The 12654-nt window shown below is 34.9% G+C and overlaps 1 protein-coding gene across 1 annotated transcript; it reads left to right on the top strand.

Annotated features, from left to right (window-relative positions):
• The first annotated feature begins 11011 nt into the window (after positions 1-11011).
• On the top strand, positions 11012-12373 carry LOC145040150 (single myb histone 3-like). Its single transcript, XM_078988124.1, has 4 exons — positions 11012-11086; positions 11401-11490; positions 11736-11988; positions 12072-12373. Exons 1-4 carry the CDS (start codon positions 11012-11014, stop codon positions 12164-12166), a joined length of 513 nt encoding a protein of 170 aa, XP_078844250.1. The 3' UTR covers positions 12167-12373.
• Positions 12374-12654: the final 281 nt, after the last annotated feature.

The following is a 12654-nucleotide window of genomic DNA, read 5'->3' as shown; positions in this document are numbered from 1 at the left end:
ACTCCCTGCCTTGCATGCCCCATCATGCAACCTCCCACACTTTCCACACCGAGCGTGGCTCTGCTGACTCCTAACTTTGTGATCTAAACCCTTGGGCTTTTTTCCGACGCTCCCTAAACCTAGAGCCGCCTCCGGCTTCCTCTTTCTCTCCATCTCAAGTTCAATCTCTCTCTCTCTCTCTCTCTCTCTCTCTCTCTCTCTCTCTCTCTCTCTCTCTCGCCCTGGCAATCATGCCATCCAGCATTTTACAGCTGGACCGGCTCACAAACTGGCAGATATCACTCCGCAACATCTCATGATAACGGGCCTTCTTCATTTCCTCATTAGCCGCGTACTGAGGAAGAAAAAGAGCCCTCTCCCTGAACTTGGCGGTAATCTCCGCCACTGTCTCAGTAGTCTGAGTAAGATCCTGAAACTCTATGGCTAACTGCTGCACCTCGATAACCGGTGCAAACTCGGCTCTGAACCTGGTAGTAAAATCAGCCCAGGTCATAGCATCCAAAGTTGTGTCATCTCCAATGGCATGTCCCACCTCTTCCCACCAATCTCGTGCCCTGTCCTTCAGAAGACAGGATGCCAATCTGACCTTGTCCCCCTTGGGACACCTGCTCGTGCGAAAATCATTGGCCACATCCGCCAACCACCTAGTACTCGTTATGGGGTCCCGCGTCCCGTGGTAATCTGGAGCTCCACATGCCCGGAATTCCCTGAAAGTAAGCGTGCACGACCTCATCATGGCCGCCACCTCTGCACGAAATGTGCCTAGTCTCTCGTCCATCAGCTCTAGAATACCCTCCTTGATCGAACCGAAGATTATAGGAGTCTGCTCAAGTATGGTGTGAGTAATCTCTAAAGAGAGGAACTCCCTAGTCTGCTCATCCAACCGTCCAGCCTCCGGGCCTGATCCTGATCCCCCTCCGGCACCTGAACTGCCGACTGCTGGTCTAGGGCGTAATACCACCATTCTGAAACACAACATAATAAACTTCAGGAACACTGATATATCTCGAGGGATCACTACTACCACAAGTTTCCTGGTCTCATCTCAGTTTTTCCTCGATTCGAGTACGGATCCTCTGCTTCCAGTAGTATGGGCCCCTACTACCTTCCACATCTATTCGTACCTTCCTCAAGAACTACCTCGACTCCACCAAGTCACTACTAGTACTACTGATCTCTGCTACTCTCATCCTAGGCTTGCCCTAGGGAAATATATGACTCAACCAAATACAGTCCTCAGCTGCTGAAGGCCTCCGTGTAATGCCAATTAGCCATCACCCGAATATCATCACATGTGACGAGGCTCAGATAATCCTTCGAGTAAAAGACTCATCCCTACAACGGTTAGACTCAAACAAGAGTTGTGCAATAGGGCCAAATCTAGTACTCTGAAATTATTCAACCCTGATCACATGTGACGTGACGTATTCACCTAATGGCTAACTCCCATCACTCTGAGTCCCACAAAGCACAAAGCAAGCAGCATTCAGACACAAGAGACTACTCAAGCAACTTTATCCTCATAACAATAAACTGTACTAGCATACAATGCTAAGCTCATAATATCAGGTATAACCTAAACATGCTATCTTACTACTGTCTACTCAATACTAGCATGCAATTCTCATAAAGCCGAAACACATATAACAGGCACATAAAGCATCCCCCTAGATCCTTAGTCATATTCTAGCATGCTGTTCTACTGAAACTAGAACTGATAACATAACATAAACTTGTATGGGTAATTTGGGAGTACTTACTTGAGTTCGGCTGATCGCATGCACCACACCCTTTTCTCTTTTCAAAACTCTTTTCGCTTTTTCTAAAACTCTTTTCTTTATACTTTTCTAAAACTGTTTTCTTTTCTGAAAATTCTTTTGTAACCATGGTTTTGCTCTTGAAAACTTTATACCACTTCCTTAGTTTGAGTTCAGACACACTCGCGAGTGCGCCTGAATCCCTCAAACCAAGGCTCTGATACCAACTTGTAACATCCCAAAATACGACCCAAAAATTTTTGTTTAATAATTACTAAAAACATCATGTCAATATCATAAAATAAAACTCGTACGTCAATATCTCAAAACCATAGCAAAGTATCACGAGAAAACTGTATCAAGACTGTATCAAATCACATTTATGAAAAGCTAAAACAACTCCCAGGACAAACTGAAGTTGTGGTGTGTGCGATGCCATCAACCCGAGCTCTTCCCTTTACTTGCGGAAGTACTTGAAACCAAAACTGAAACTGTAAGCACAAAGCTTAGTGAGCTCCCCCAAGCTACCACATACCATACAATAACATATAACACATAATGGGCCTTGCCCACTGCATCGGACCAAAGTCCAGAAACTGCATCGGACCGAAGTTCGGAACTAACCAGGGCATTGCCCTCTGCATCAGACCGAAGTCCAGGACTAACTGCATCGGACCGAAGTCCAGAACTGACTGGGACCTTGTCCCCTGCATCGGACCGAAGACCGGAACTAACTGCATCGGACCGAAGTCCGGAACTAACTGGGCATAACATAGCATAGCATAAACATATCAACTAGCATGAACATATAAACTGCATACTGCATCGGGTCGTAGCTCGGAACACATAACACATAAACCCTGTCGGAACCACAAAGGCATCAAACATTCTAACTACTACATCGGACCGAGGTCCGGAAACTACTACTAATTAAACGGGTCGACATTGTGGCCTTAGACTCGTTCCTACTGGAAGGAAACTCGCCTCGTAACGCTGACTGTCGAGATGCTAACTCTGAAACTGTCTGACAGCTGCTCCAGAACTCCCCGGCTACAATTTCCATAAACACTAAGTTAAATACTGATAACTAATCTTAGGGTAAAATGACTATTTTACCCCTGGTCAAAGTCAACTTCCTGGTTGACCGGACTCACCGAGTTGGCTCGCCAACTCGCCGAGTCCCTTCCATCTGTTCTAGTTTTATACTCGTTCTACTTGTCGAGCTTAGCGAAGACTCAACGTGTTCTTCTTTTATGCACACCTACTGAGTCCGAGTTTATCCGACTCGCCGAGTTGAAGAACAACTCGTCGAGTCTAAGGCAATCTTCATCAGACTCGCCGAGTTACTCATCCAACTCGTCGAGTCCACGGCTATCTTCATAGGACTCGCCGAGTCCATCGTTTTACTCTTCGAGTTCATCCAGTCCTTTTTCCATACAGACTTGATTTGAGCCATGCAGCGGCTCCAAACCATAGATCTAGGCTTCTAGGGCATACTTATCATGTAAAGTTGCAAACTTTACGTGCATGCATAGCTTTAGGGGCTTCAAATGTCCAAACTAATCCCTTAATGGGGTTCTAAGCTCAAGAGGGTCCTTAATCACGAATATGACTGAAATTAACACTTCTAGAAGGTAATGAGAGTCCAGATCCGAAGTATAACCCAACCATAAGGTTACTTTACAAAGGATTTGGGGTTTTTAGGCTTAAAAGCAACAATTTAGGGACAAACAAGATCTAATAGATCAATAATCAAGATGGAAGCTTTATTACCAGAATGGATGGCCACAAATGAGTGTATTCTGGATCTAAGTCCCCTTCCTTGACCTCGTCAACCTCTCCCTTCTTCCACTTGCTCCAATGTGCACCAAAAGTCCCTTCGCAAGGCAACAATCACTCAAACTTACCAATGGGGGCTAAGGTTCGATAAGGAATGCTCTGAGGGTGATGGAGGCTGAGATGGGGGCTATAAGGACGTTTAAATAGGTTGCAAACCCTAAGGATTAGGGTTTCCTCCTGGCTGGCCTACTCGCCGAGTCCAGGCATGGACTCACCGAGTAGATCACTTAAAGCCCGCATCCAAATCGACATATACTCGGCGAGTTAGGGCTACAACTCGCCGAGTAGCTCTTCCAAAAGAAACATTTAATCAAAATGAATACGTACTAGGAACGGGGCATTACATCGGAAGAGCCTTTGATTTCTCCTCCACCAGAGTTCACAATCACAAAAAAAATTAAAAAAAAAAGTCATTTCTAACTTGAAAAAGCAACATTAAGATAAAGGGAAAAAGCCTATCTGAAAACCTCACAACCCTGAAAGGACATTCAAGAAGTCTGAAGGATGGTCACAAGCCCGAATCGATCAGGCCCCTGAAGAGAGCATTCAGATCCAAGCTCAAAAATATAATTATAATCCGTTGCTGGGCATATTCCCACTTTTTCATGAAGGCATAATCCATGATCAAGACATTGTGCCATTCATGTATTATAATCTACCCATGCAAGATGCAGCCCAAATCGATCTCTCAATTTCTCCCTTCGAAAGATATTACATCAAGTTTGCTCCACTTCAACTATATGATGATCCTAAAACAATCATCAGAACTGAGAGAGAAAGACTGAAGACATTCTACTCAGTCAATGCATGACCTCAAAAGGAAGTGTGGTCTCGGAAGAGAATCACAAAAATTGATGGGTTCATACGAAAAGTTCAGAGCAAGTTTGACATGAACTGCATGTTGTACAAGTAATACATCGATCGGAAATGCTTGCATCCTTTCCATTAGTCCAAATTCAAGAACCATTCAAACGGCTTTAAACCCAAACCCTAGGTTCTTTAAAGAGGGTCTTGACCCATTAAGCCCTAAAACACATAAAGTTTCCAACTTTTACGTCCATGCATGATAGAACACACTCTAAGGCTCATTAAATGACTTAATAATGGTTTTATTGAATAATAGGGGCCATATCTAACTTATCAACCCCTGAAATCCTCATCTTCTTGGACAACTCAACCAAAACCCCCCAAAATCAAGCTTAAACTTCAACTAAGGAGATCTAGATGAATACATGACAAGGTGACGACTTTATACCTCAAAAAGGCTGCCTTTGAAGAAGAGTTTCTGCATCTAAGGTCAACCCTTATTTTGTTGGGTCAATCCAAAAAATAACCAAAAAATAGGAACATGGTATGAAATACTATTTTAACGCCTTTTTCCCTTGTGAAATTGATCCCATTGTGCAAAAATGATGACATTTCAGTATACTAAAATACATGACATGGTAGAGTGTGAACCTTGGTTACAGAATCAGGGATGTATGTTTTAACATATAGTTTAACTTATGTAATTTTCTTACGGTTGTTGTTTTTTACTTTTACATGTAAACTATTTGTGTCGATAGTGGAGTCGATGCTTATTATAACTCTATGAACGACTCAAACGATGGGAAAGATAGTTAAGTAAGTTATGAAGCATTTCTTATGATATAGAAAATATTATAAATCAATTATTTCTGATAGACTTTTTTCTCCTTGGTATTATATGATGTAGGTGGTAATTAAAAGCAATATACTTTGTGATAGCAATTTACTTTGTTAGGAATGAATTTGGGATGCAACAAAACAATAGCATTGACATTTTTTGTAATATTTTCCTATTTTGAACTTGATTTTATTTGATTGTGTTTTAATCAATTGTTATTCTTTCATTTGGTTGTTTTTTAATATATTTTTATTCTTTTATTCATTCATATGCAATATAATTTGATAGATTTGCCATTATACATTGCTAATATGGGAGAAAATGAAAGAACGATAGAGTAGAAGATCGTAAAATCAATCTATTGTTTTTACAATTGCCAACATATCTGCCGGATGAGTATAACACTAGTAAAATATTAGTAATATAATTTAAAGAGTAAATTACACGAATGGTCCCTATGGTTTGGGGTAATTTGCGTGTTTGGTCCATAACTTATTTTTTTAACTCGGAAGGTCCCTATGGTTTGTTTTTGTTACACATTTGATCCCTACTATTTATTTTTGTTACGCGTATGATCCCTGTCTTATCTAAAAAAAACTATTATTTAAAGAGGAAAAAATGATGGGGTAAGTGAGGTAAGGTGAGGGGGTGGGATTAGGTGAGTGTTTATTTAAATAAATTAAAAAATAAGGGCATAATAGTCTTTTTTAGGTAAGATAGGGACCAAGCGCGTAACAAAAACAAACAGTAGGGACCTTCCAAGTTAAAAAAATAAGTTAGGGACCAAACACGCAAATTACCCTAAACCATAGGGATCATTCGTGTAATTTACTCTAATTTAAAAGCCACATTATAGTATAAGATTGAAGGATAAGAGAAGCAAATTAATTATATTATATAAGTGAAAAATCAATGGTCTGTATGTTAAGCAGTGTGGGATAAATGGGAACATCTTTTTTCCTAAATTACACATGAAATTGCCTTAATTTCCATATAATATGTATTAGTTTTAATAATTATTATCTACACTTGCAGGATAAATGATGTGTCAAGCAGTGTTTGGCCAGCTCCCGAAAGCTCATCAGATAATAACTATAAGGAAAGTGAGCATTGGTACGTATATTTTCTCATCATGAAAATTATAACATATTGTCATCGATGTTTTGGTGGATTTTTAGTTTCTTAATGTTGCTATTCTGTTAGGTACCATGATATGATTCTTGAAGCACTTTCATCTGTGGAGAACCCAGATGGGATTGATATAAATTCAATTCATTCCTATATTGAGGTTTAATCTATAGATCAATAGTTTTCTTTTGTTTCCATATGTTAAAGTAATTTATTGATTTTCTTTCTTGTTAATGTTCTTTCTTAACCATATACTAGAGCATTAATGCAAGAAATCTCACAAATTCTAAAGATATAGATGCTTGAATGTTTCTTATTCCTTATAGTTATAGATTATGTCTTTGTGAACCTTTTATATGCTTATTCAAATAAGTAGATTGTTTGGTTTAAAAACTTTTGGTTAGTCTATTAATAAAAACAGATAAACGATGATATTTTTTAGATTTAATTTCATTCTGTTTTCACATGTTGCAGCAAAAGTCTGATAAAAAGTTGCCAGAAATTTTTAGTACCTATTTGACAACAAAGCCAGGAGTTCTATTCATGAATGCATACCAAGCTTTTTAAATGCGTTCAACCTATGATTTGGGAATCTATATTCATATGAGAATGTAAAGAACAATTTTGGAGTGTTAGGTTTAAAATATCAATGATTCTTATTGAATCTTTAGTATTTCAAACTTTCCAAAATTAAAAGTATTTAATTATGGATAAGAATTGATTGTGATTCTCATTAGAACCATTAACTCGTTTGATCTGACGCTTTAAATCGTTGTTACCTTCAAATAATAGTTGTGATTCTCAAAACAACTAAACCCTCTCTCTCTTTTATATATATATATATATATATATATATATATATATATATATATATATATATATATATATATATATATATATATATATATATATATATATATATATCTTTTTTCGAAAAAATATAAGATTTTCATAATTATTGTAAAACACCTTTTAATTTATATAAATAATGGTAATTAAAATGATAACGATAAAACTTTAAATATAATATACAACTATATACTTTTAATATAAGTTACTAAGTTACTATCCTAACAAGTCCCAACAACGAAAAAATGTTTAGAATTGGAAAGTGTAAGTTATATTAAAAGTTAATATGTTGTTGGAGGTTTTTTAATTTATTGAAACATTGAATGATCATATAATGTTTTTTTATAGGAATGATTAAAATTTTAATTTATCCATCAAAATGAACAAAGACCGACTTAAAAACAATAGTTATGTCCTGAAAAAAAATTATAAAAATTGAAAACACTCTATGACCTAATTTTCGGACAGTCAAGTTTGACAATGTTGAACTATTTTGTCCATATCTACTCAAGATCTTCGATATCAATGGTAATCTTTACAAGATCAAACATGATGTGCCAGTGGATCATGACAACAACAATGATGAGCAATTTTGACATGTACTCAGATTCAGAGTTACATTTGATGACTTGAAGATTTTGGAACATGATGATATGTAGAAGACCTTATTGTTATGTTTGAAATTCTAATTAGCGATTTACCTCTATCTCTCATTAAATTGTTAATCTTTGGTATACTTTTAACATTCAAATTTTAAATTTGTTAAAAGATGTGTTGTTTTGGGATGTTTTACGTACACAATCTTACTGAAAATGGTTTTTAATGTTTTAAAATATTATTACGAACTGCCCATACAAGTGATGTATCATACATGTAGAGGTACACTAAAATTGACAGAGTTGAATGCTCTTTAGCATTATAAATATGGTGGTTTTATATGAAAATATGCTCGTAGTCGAAGGATGAAAGAACATTGAAATCACGATATTGCAGTTTTAAGAGTGATTGATGATAACACAAAAGGAAAATGAGTATCTAAAGCTTTGATACAATATTATGATGGATATAAGATTGATTCAATAATCAACCGAGATGGCATAGCTTAGGTAAATACATGATTTGGTTTCAAAAGATCATGTTACAATCAATAATTATAACAAAAAACATTATTACACTTATCTATCTAGCAATGTTAAAATAGAAAAAAAAAAAAAAAAAAAAAATCTATATAGTATATCCAACATGCACATAATATATTAACAACCTAAATGAAAGTATATATGTAGTCGAAAAAGTAAAAAATTCTAACTTGAAATTCAATAACAATTGATCGCTATTTTCTACAACATTAAATAATCACGAAAGTTATATATATATATATATATATATATATATATATATATATATATATATATATATATATATATATATATATATATATATATATATATATATATATATATATATATATATATATATATATATAACAACTATTTAATTTGTATAGTGAATATCGTATATTATTTAACAGATTTTCTATTTAGTTATTCTATTTTTCAAAGAACTGGATTTTATCGCTACAAAAAAACAATAAATAAATAAAAGCTAAAGTTCTAATAGAAAGATATTACATTTTAGAGTTTGTCATGTTAGGGTTGGATCTGCAAAACAATCAAACAATTTTATGATCTCTCCTAGTAAAATCACGGTCTATGATAAAACCAAACCATAATAATTGAGTTTAGCTCTAATAATTTATTTTGTTTTTACTTTTTCTTTTGTTAAAACCCACTTGAAATTCAATTTTTTAAGAAAAAAAATCCAGCTCATCATAGACATTTGAAAAATAGTTTGGTTTCTTTGTTACATTCTATTGTGTCAATGTTTTCTTAGTTTTTTCCTTTTTCATTTGTCACCGATTTTTTTAGATAAAACATGCTTTTTTAAATCCTATTTCTAAATTATTTGTTTTGTCTCCGCCATAGAACTTAAACCGTCAACCATTTACAAAAGATGAACAAAACTATTCGTTACAAAGTAAAAACTATATATAAATAAAATAGATAAAGATATTTTGTTTTTATTTTGGGCCGAAGGACCCACATTATATAAAAACCTACTTCACTTGGTCGTAGGGTTGTGAAAGTCGGCAGACATAAAACCGAAAATCCTCGAACACTGTTCCCATTTACTCACAGTCTGCACACATAGGGATTTTCGCTTCTTTCTCAATTCATATACACTAAATCCCTTCAGAAAACTCTGCCAATCGATCGAGTGAATGGGGACCCCAAGAAAGATGTGGACATTGGCGGAAGAATCGGCCCTCCTGGCTGGAGTAGCCAAGCACGGTGCTGGAAAATGGAAGACCATCCTCACCGATGAAGAATTTGCTCCTCGCCTAGTTAATCGATCCAATGTTGATCTCAAGGTTCATATCTCCTCATTCTTTCTAATGTACCATCTGTTCTTGCTTCAATCATATGTTTGCAAGTTGACAACCTTTCATTTTTATTTATTGATTCGATTATGCGAGGTTTTCATGCAAATCGGTTTAATTTTTGATCCTTTGCATGCCTTCATGGTATATATACATGTGAAGACACACACGAAGAGGTTTCTAGGAAAAGCCATATAGTCGAATGTTGTGTTTTGGCTAACCTCAACACTCTTATTTTCCGATCTTGAGCTTCTAATATATAAAATGACCAGATCTATACTTATCGAGCTTAAAGTAATATAGACACAACAATGTTGGTGTAAATTTCGCAACATAAAAATTATTTGGTTTAATGTGTAAAATTTAGGGTTTCTCATTAGATATGTATGATGCAGATGTCCAAGGTTCCAATGGATTGCATGACTCGTGGTCTTTAGCTCAAGTAGTATTAATTTATCTTTAAAACAAATAGTTATGGATTTTATATATACCACTTACAAGAAAAAAAAGGTTGTTTATTACGATTTGCATATACTTTTGAACTGATATATTCTTTTGATATACTATTAAAAAAAGGCGAAAGGAATGAAATTACATCTGTCCATTCGGGTATTTTAAACTCTTCGATTAATGCATGTAGGTACTTGTTTCACTTTGAGATTTGAAGATCCTTGCGGGTTAATTTCTTCTTCATGTTATGTTTAATTATGTATGTATATAATTATCTTTGATAAATTCAATGGGATGTTCATGTCTGATTTGCTGGAGAACAAAATCAATGGGACGTTCATCATTAATAGTCGTAGAGATCAATCTGAATATCTTTTATACCATACAGTAATTTTACTTGTTAGACAAAGCTAACTCTAAATATGTTGCTATATTCTCTAAAAGTTGATGAAAATTGAGTTTACATCCATAAATACAGTTATTTATATCATGATATACAAATCAAGTTTAGATCTAAATCCACACTTACAATTAAGGTATTGCAATCATTGTTGAATTATGACGTTCTTGTCGTACAGAAATCGAATAGGGTACGGACATGAGTTGTGAATATTGAGGAGGAACATCTTTTTCCTAAATTACACATGAAATTGCCTTAATTTCCATATGATATGTATTAATTTTAATAATTATCATCTACACTTGAAGGATAAATGGCGTAACCTTAGCTATCATGTGTCGAGCAGTGCTTGGCCAGCTCCCCAAAGCTCATCAGATAATAACTATAAGGAAAGTGAACCTTGGTACGTATATTTTCTCATCATGAAAATTATGACATGATGTCATCGATGTTTTGGTTGATTCTTAATTTCTTAATGTTGCTATTCTATTAGGTACCATGATATGATTCTTCAAGCACTTTCATCTGTGCAGAACCCAGATGGGATTGATATAGATTCAATTCATTCCTATATTGAGGTTTAATCTATAGATCAACAGTTTTCTTTTGTTTACATATGTTAAAGTAATTTATTGATTTTCCTTCTTGTTAATGTTCTTTCTTAACCATACAGAAGAACATTAATGCAAGAAATCTCACAAATTATAAAGATATAGATGCTTGAGTGTTTCTTATTCCTTATAGTTATAGATTATGTCTTTGTGAAACTTTTATATGCTTATTCAAATAAGTAGATTGTTTGGTTTAAAAACTTTTGGTTAGTCTATTAATAAAAACAGGTAAACGATGATATCTTTTAGAATTAATTTCATTCTATTTTCACATTTTGCAGCAAAAGTCTGATAAAAAGTTGCCAGAAATTTTTAGTACTTATTTGACAACAAAGCTCAGGAGAATGGCGACACATGGGAAAATTGAGAGGGTGAGTAGTTCTATTCATGAATCCATACCAAGCTTTTTAAATGTGTTCGTCTAATGATTTGGGAATCTATATTCATATAAGAATGTAAATATGTAGAATGCAGAATGGTAATCTTTAAATGGTAAGCTTTTTAAAGGTGTTCGGCTAGGGCCTAACTTTCGGACAGTCAAGTTTGATCAATGTTGAACTATTTTGTCCATATCTACTCAATATCTTCGATAACAATGGTACAAATAAATATGCAGAATGGTAATCTTTACAAGATCAAACATGATGTGCCAGTGGATCATAAGAACAACAATGATGAGCAACGAGAAGTCAACAACAATTCTGAAGAAACAGAGGAAGATTTGGCATCGTATGCTGCCTATCGAGTTGCTGTGGCTGAAGACACACAGCGTAAAGCAATCGAAGCATGTAAAAAGCTAGATCGTTTGCAGAACCTTGTTGAAGAGAGTATGGCAATGCTAAAATTAGCTGAAGAGGCATATGAGATAGGTAAATTACATTATGTTGCCTTGATTATTAACTAATCTTCATATTTTCTCTTTTATAATATAACTATATACTTAATATTGCAGCTTTAAGAGACGGGATTGTTCTGCTTTGTTGGGATTCAGATAGTGTGCATGAGTCAAGTGTTTCATCGAACGATGATATTCTGAAAGAGGATTAGAAGATTTGGATCCATTAATTTTGTTATATCCTTATAGTGTTGTGTGCATGGTTATTGGTTAGTCAAAATGTTGTTGTTTGTTGTGATGAAATTGTTGTGTTTTATGTTGAGTCAAACTATTGTTGTGTGTTATGGTGAGTCAAACATGTTTGTTTGTTGAAACTGAGTCATTCTGCCAAACTTTTGGGGTAGTATATGACTACATGTATGCATCCAAATCTATTTTATGTTGTATTTTGTGATTTTATTTAGTTATATTTTCTTATAAGGGTAATTATGTAACTTTAGCATGATAATGAAAATAAAATCCCTTATTTCATGGAAATTACCATAAAAATCTCTTTAACCATAAAAATCTATATCATACGTATTCTATTTCTGCCTCCTCCCATTTTCTTATTGATGAATGAACATCGTCTGATCAAAAGAGGTAGTCGAAACCTCTTGCTGCAAATTTGTTTTCCCATTTCGTTGATTAAGAAGACTGT

The sequence above is a fragment of the Lactuca saligna genome, chromosome 4 (genome assembly GCF_052625555.1).
Source record: "Lactuca saligna cultivar CGN05327 chromosome 4, ASM5262555v1, whole genome shotgun sequence".
Lineage (NCBI taxonomy): Eukaryota > Viridiplantae > Streptophyta > Magnoliopsida > Asterales > Asteraceae > Lactuca > Lactuca saligna.
The sequence above is the reverse complement of the archived record's forward strand: the minus strand, read 5'-3'. Positions and strand labels throughout refer to the sequence as shown.